The 7087-nt window shown below is 43.4% G+C and overlaps 1 protein-coding gene across 1 annotated transcript; it reads right to left on the reverse strand.

The window, feature by feature from the left end:
• Nucleotides 1–2200: 2200 nt before the first annotated feature.
• LOC112099054 lies at nt 2201–4596 on the reverse strand. Its single transcript, XM_024186155.1, has 4 exons — nt 4033–4596; nt 3135–3623; nt 2645–3002; nt 2201–2340 (listed from the first exon to the last, which is right to left on the reverse strand). The coding sequence occupies exons 1-4, from the start codon at nt 4594–4596 to the stop codon at nt 2201–2203; spliced, it is 1551 nt and encodes a 516-aa protein (XP_024041923.1).
• Nucleotides 4597–7087: the final 2491 nt, after the last annotated feature.

Consider the following 7087-nt stretch of genomic DNA (forward strand, 5'->3'; position numbering starts at 1 on the left):
AAATCCAAACCGATTCCCAACTGGTTGCCAACCATGTCAGTGAAAGATTTCAGCCGAGAGATGGGAAGATGGAATAGTACCTAAAGAAAGTCAAACTGATGATTGGGAAGTTTGAGTTAGTGGAGGTGATACAAATCTCAAGGGAGAAGAATTATCGAGCAGACATCCCGGCCAGAATGGCACTGTAGCAGATCTAAAAATGCCTAAGTTGATCCCTTTGGAGGTGAAATCCAGCCCCAGCATCGAGCAGAATTTGGAGGTGCTGCGAATAAAACAGAAGTGCTCATGGATGGACCCAATAATCTCGTACATTCGAGATGGGGTATTACTACCAGATTAGTTACGAGCTCGGAAGATCAGGGCTCAAGCGTCGGTGTACACAATGATTGATGAGGTGTTATATCGGTGAGGATACACTTTATCGTTCCTTCGATGTATATGAAGGGGTTTGTGGAAATCATTCTGGTGCGAGATCCTTTGCCCACAAAGCTCTTAGGCAAGGATATTTCTGGTCGACGATGCACCAGGATACACAGGAGAAAACCAGGAGTTGCCAGAGTTTTGCAAATTTCTCTACCCAGCCATCAGAGAAGTTCACTACTATGGCCTCGCCATGGCCATTTTCTCAATGGGGAATAGATTTGATTGGACCGTTGCCGAAGGGACGGGGGGCAACAATGCATGCAATAGTAGCAATAGACTATTTCACGAAGTGGGTCGAGGTAGAAGCCCTTAGCAGGATCACAGAGAAAAAGACGACTGACTTCATTTGGAGAAATATGGTCTGCCAATATGGGATCCCTTATGCCCTGATAGCAGACAATGGCAGGTAATTTGACAATAATAACTTCAGAGACTTCTGCCAGAACCTTGGAATAGAGCTGAAGTTTTGCTCGCCTGCTCACCTTTAGTTTAATGGACAAGTATAAGCAGCCAACAAGGTTATTAAAAGGCTTTTGAAAACCAGGCTAGGAACAAAAAAAGGAGCATGGGTTGATGAACTACCAGGGGTGTTATGGACGTACATGACAACCCATAAAACAGCAACTGGTGAAACTTCATTTGCTTTGGCTTTCGGGCATGAGGCTGTTGTACCTGTGGAGATAGGGACGGCCACGCACCGGACTGATCACTTCGATGAGCACGAAAACAACGACCAGATGTGCTCTAATCTGGATCTACTGACTGAGAAGAGGGAGCAAGCATCGAAGTGATCAGCCGTATACCAGCAGAGGGTTGCTCGTTACTACAACCAGAAGGTGCTTATACGACAACTCAAGGTCGGTGATTGGGTACTTAGAAGGGTGAATCAGAACACAAAAGACTCAACACAAGGAGTACTCGGTCATAACTGGGAAGGGCCATACAGAGTCAAAAAAGTGGCTGGACCCGGAGCCTATAAGCTCGTCCGCGCAGATAACTACGAGGTGAAACGACCGTGGAATGCAGCATATCTCAAGAAATATTTCCAGTAAGATCCAATTATGCTTAAGTGTTATTTATTTCCTGTTGTCGTTTATTTCAATTTCATATAAGTCGAGTTTAGTAATCAATGGAACGTGAAGGAATTTCATTCAGTTGTCATCGACGTATAAAAAAAATTAGACACACACACACACACACACATATATATATTCTAAGGCGTGTAAAGGCTCCAAAGTCTCAAAGCCTGTTTTATGGCGAGACAGGAAGCCAAACATGTCAGGATTTGCTCGACCAAGCGAAGGTGAGTAGACTACCAAAGTTCCAAAAAGTTTCTAAGGCACACAAAGGCTCCAAAGTCTCAAAACATGTTTTATGGCGAGACAGGAAGCCAAGCATGCCAGGATCTGCTCGACCAAACGAAGGCGAGCAGACCACCAAAGTTTCAAAAAGTTTCTAAGGCATGTAAAGGCTCCAAAGTCTCAAAGCCTGTTTTATGGCGAGATAGGAAGCCAAGCATGCTAGGATCTGCTCGACCAAGCGAAGGAGAGCAGACCACCAAAGTTCCAAAAAGTTTCTAAGGCACGGAAAGGCTCCAAAGTCTCAAAGTCTGATTTATGGTGAGACAGGAAGCCAAGCATGCTAGGATCTGCTCGACCAAGCGAAGGCGAGCAGACCACCAAAGTTCCAAAAAGTTTCTAAGGCGCGAAACGGCTCAAAAGTCTCAGAGCCTGTTTTATGGTGAGACAGGAAGCCAAACATGCTAGGATCTGCTCGATCAAGTGAAGGCGAGCAGACCACCAAAGTTCCAATAAGTTTCTAAGGCACGAAAAGGCTCAAAAGTCTCAAAGCCTGTTTTATGGTGAGACAGGAAGCCAAGCATGCCAGGATCTGCTTGACCAAGCGAAGACGAGTAGACTACCAAAAGTTTCAATAAGTTTCTAAGGCATGCAGAGCCAAGTCTCCCAGCATTTGCTCGATCAAGTGCAAGCGAGCCAAAAAAAAAAAAGAGATTATGTGAAGCAAAGCAAACGAACTGAGAAGTTTTATTAATTTCCTAACAGAAGTAAAGAGCTGCTAATATCGACATACAATGTTCCAAAAAGAAATCCATAATACAAAATATAATTAAGAAGATGGATGATCAGTAAGTGGAGCCGTTTCTGCTGGTTGGTCAACTTTAGAAGCAGGGGGGTCTCACTGGTTGTGCTTGGGGGAATACTTGCATCGGCAACATCAGTAAGGGCTGTAAAAGGAGGGGAGGTTGTCTCCTCAGATGCATTTGGCTCTAACTCTCTGCCATCTTCTTTGGCCACTTTCTCGTCCATATATTCAGCAACACCAGCGGCAAGCTCATCCATCTTTAGATTAGGATGCTGCTTCCCGAGAACGACCATGATGCACCGATAAGAAAGCCAAAGCCCCTGGTCGTACTGGTTGTCAGCTTCCTTCTCCATTTTTTCAACTTGAGTCTGGTGAGAAGCACTGAGGGATTCGAGCTGAGCTTCGTAGGTTGCTTTTTGCGTCTGCAAGTCCTCCTTAACCTTATTCAGCTCCTCCTCAAGAGTGATAGCCTTTGCCTGCACGAGGGACTCTCACTTAATCAGCTTATTATTCTCAAGGTTGAGATCTCCAGCTTTCTTCTCTGCAGCGTTAGCCCTACTTTTGGCTGACTGAATGTCTTCTTTCATTCTTTGGTCGTAACGGCCGACCTTCGCCTTATAATAAGTGGTCATACAACCGAGATGAAAGGCACTGAACTGCATAGCTCCGACCAGCTCGTCTAGAGTGTTGCCATCAAATTTCTCGAAGTCTTTCTTGCTCACGAGCCTAGAAAACTCGCTGAAATAAGGGACCATCTCTGGTCGATTATCAGGTAGACAAGGTTTTAGGCCTGCAGCTAGAGGCGAAGAAGTGGGATCAGCGCCACTGGCAATCCCACTGGTTTCGCCGGCCTTAGGAGGAGAAGGTGGCAGAGTCTTCAAAGGGGCGACCTGCTCCGTAGTGTTGACCCGTTTGCCAGGAGGAGCATCCTTATGGTGATGTCGCTTAGCAGCATTGGGAAGATGACGTTTCCTGTTCATAGCCCCGATCACAACGTCCTCCATCTCGAGGTTGGTGGGTATCAGGCGAGATTCAAACAAGTTGTAAGTGGACAGCAATTCTCTGCACGAGTAGGAATTGGCCAACACAGTCTCGACCTGCTTGAGCACATCAAGCTTGAGTTTGTAGTTGACGCCCTAGGAACCTGCAGCTCGAGCAAAGGCAGTGTCAGAGATAGATCAATCATGAGAACAACTAGGCGTACAAGACATCTAAAATGAGCGGGCCACCTGGAACTACGAAACGGGAGGGGACGCAAACATTCTCCCCATCAATCTGTGTTACTTGACCCCAAGGACCCCCAAAGAAAAAGAATTTTTTCTTCCAATTCCCACCACCACCTGTTGGAAGATTAATTATGGGTTTCCTGGTCTTGGTGTTTGACATGAAATAATACCAACCGACGTCTTTGGGGTTGCTCTTTAATTGATATATGTGTTTGACCTCATCAGCCGTGGGCTCACTCTAACAGCATCTGCTCCACAAAATGAACAGACCAGAAAGTACTCTCCACCCGTTAGGGTTAAGCTGACCAGGAGCTAAGTGTAACCCACTAAGTATCTGGACGAAATAAGGTTGTAAGGGCTGCCTCATCCAAAACTTAAACCTTTCTAGAAACAGAGTAACATATCCCTTAGGAGGTCGACTGTGATTATCCTTTTTACCTGGAACCCTAAGAGGTATACCATCAGGGATGTCATAAATAGTTCGAAGATCTATGAGGTCCTCTATTATGGTCATACAGGTCATGAGGTCAACAGCATAGTTTTCTGCTAAAGCTTTACCCCCTAGGTTCCTCTTCCTTTCTGGTTGTGATACCTCTAGTGAGGATGCTTCACCAGAGTCTTCACGCGGGTCCTCACTTAGTGTATCCACCGAATCAGAAGACCCGTCATCATTGCTATTTGAAGTGGTTGCTTCAGGAGACATTCTCCTAGCACTAGTCCCTATACTAGGTCTTATCGGTTCTAGAGGAATCCCGAGGTCAAAAGCGGGATCAGCGAGTAGACTAGGTAGGAAGTCTAACTCGTCATCGTCAACCTCAATCACTTTCTCTTTGCCTTTTGACATTCCCTAAACTCTATCCGAAATAACACAATCGAACCCCGCTCAAAATAGCAAGAAAAATCTAAAGTTGGGAAGGAGAAAACAGTACCTGAAGCAGTGAAGCACCAGAACGAAAATAAGAACGGTAGTTTGAATTTTGGAGATGAGAGGATCACCGGCCGCCGGAGGATGCGAAAAAGACGGATGAGGAAAAGAACACTTTAGAGAGTTAGGGTTTTGAAGTGATGGTGATGCTTTCAGTTTATTACCATTCAAACGGCACGCGCTCTGAGGGTTCCACAACCGTCAATTTGAAATTCAAACGGGTGGATGGATTCCTGCCACCTCTTCCGCATTTAATTACGAAGTGACTCTTCAAGGAAGCAGCCTGATAGTGGCAAAAGGGAAAACGACTAAGCGGGAGTAAGCAATATCCTTATTTCTTATAGCCAAGTCAGATGTGCCTTGAGAAAGCCTAGACTAATCAAGTTTCTAGTATTAATCCATTACATTGCAAATACCAGAAACTGAGGGACCGGTGTTTGGGGGATTTATAACGATGAGACCAACCATACCCTGGACGAGGAGTCAGCCTCCTTACAAGCGAGCAGATGGGTGAAGTCTGGTAGTGGGTATCCACGAGCAGAAACTTTCTGCTCGGCCACGAGGACGAGATGGTCTCCTGCTAGGAGCCGACAACTTTCCCTGCTGAAGATTGAGGTCGGCAGACCCAGTCTATAGCGGTTAACGAAACGTGCACTCTTATCCGAGAATCTAGGCACGAAACCCACTCAGCCGCAACTACGACATTCAAGAATCCACTTCTGTGAGCTGGGGAAAGTGATGGGCATGGATCGTGGGGGATCAAATCACAGGAAGGCTATAAAAAGGTAATCAATGAAGGTAAATGAGTTAGAAATTTTCACATTAGAACTTAAGAAAAACATCTTTAAGGAAAAAGAGAGAAAAGCTCAGAGGCATTTTTACTGCCTAAGAGACAAAAAAATAGAAACGAGATCAATGGCCGAGTTTCCCAAAAATATAAATCGACTTTTCTGACTTGAGCGTCGGAGGGTTTACGCCGGGGAAACTCCCGGTGTGCTCTGACCAGTTTCTATGTGCGTAAGAGTCTGCTGAAGTTGAAGTCATGCGAGGTGTTGTTCTGCTCGGTGAGAAGAGTTACGAGGAGAATCTGCAGTTGGTCGAGAGTTCGAGAGTTGAGGAAAGATCCTGGTCGTGCACGAGCAGACACCAGAATCTCAAATCAACAATTACCTCTATATGATAGTAAAATGGAAGCTCATACTGTAAGAAAAAAAAATTACTATATCATCATCCTAACACTTCAAATTACTATCAAACTTTCCCAAATAAATCATGAAAACTTTAAATTCATCTTACCGTTCCCTTTTCGTAATCTTTATTCTTTTTCTCTAGGTTGGATAGTAATCTTGATCATACTGCCAAACACAATTAAATTTGCACTTCAATTTGAAGTTTTAATAATTTTGTTCTATACCATCCTAAAAACTAGATTAAAATTAATAAATAATTACAAAAAAATGATCTTTTTAATTTTATATAAAATCGAAAAACCAATCTTTTCCCCAAACAACTCTAAATTACTTCAGAGTCTTCAAATAAGTTTTCATATAGCGAACCAAATGAAAAATAAGATTATTAAAAAAAAAACCCCATGTTTTGTTATAGTATTCTATAAATCAAACCCAAAACGTTTCCCTGAATAACTCCAAATTACTTCATCTTCTTCAAAAGACGTTCTCAAATTGCAAACTAAATCAAAATTAAGTTTACTAAAGAAAAGCCCAAAGTTTGTTACAGTGCCTTGTAAAATTCTTCTTCCAATCTATCTTTATCCGCACCAGCCCCACTCATTATACTAGTTCAATAAAACTCACCAATCTTTCTCCATTTTCATATTTCTCTTAAGCTCCTTTCTATCCTTTCTTGTACTAGTCATCTTCTATAATCTCCATCTCTTTAATCTTCTTCATTTTGTAAGAAGGTTTCGGCATCTTGAAAGCTTCAACGGAATGCGATTATAGAGCGGCACCTCCTCCTTTTAGATTAGGGATTTGCGCATGAAATGAGTGTTGGCAGCGAGATTTCCTCCCACGGAGCCACCCGCACTTGATTTAGGTGCGGCGACAGAATGTGTTAGGTTATTGTACTTCTATGACACCAATGTAGCAAAATGTTAAACTTCGTGCTAAAGAAGGAAATCTATTGCCAGATCCATCAATATACCGTTGTCTCATAGGTCGTTTGCTCTATTTAACCATTATATGATCGGACATCCTTTTATGCAAACACCACGACAACTTCATTTTGAAGCCTACTTACATGTTTTACGTTATTTAAAAGGAAGTCCTAGAAAAGGCATCTTGATGGCATCTTCAAGTTCCCTCCAGCTGATTGCTATGCAGACTCCAATTGGGCCAATTGTCCTGATACTCATCAATCTACAAGTGGCTTATGTACTTTTTTTAGATCT

The sequence above is a fragment of the Citrus clementina genome, unplaced genomic scaffold (assembly GCF_000493195.1).
Source record: "Citrus clementina cultivar Clemenules unplaced genomic scaffold, Citrus_clementina_v1.0 scaffold_4, whole genome shotgun sequence".
Lineage (NCBI taxonomy): Eukaryota > Viridiplantae > Streptophyta > Magnoliopsida > Sapindales > Rutaceae > Citrus > Citrus x clementina.

What these genes read in the sequence shown, in the direction of transcription:
- LOC112099054 (XM_024186155.1), bottom strand. Translation starts at nt 4,596, where the DNA reads ATGTCAAAAGGCAAAGAGAAAGTGATTGAGGTTGACGATGACGAGTTA. An exon ending in CCACTTATTATAAGGCGAAG is followed by an intron (nt 3,003 to 3,134) that starts GTCGGCCGTTAC and finishes TCCCTCGTGCAG; the next exon opens with GCAAAGGCTATCACTCTTGA. An exon ending in TACTGATGTTGCCGATGCAA is followed by an intron (nt 2,341 to 2,644) that starts GTATTCCCCCAA and finishes AACTTTTGGTAG; the next exon opens with TCTACTCGTCTTCGCTTGGT.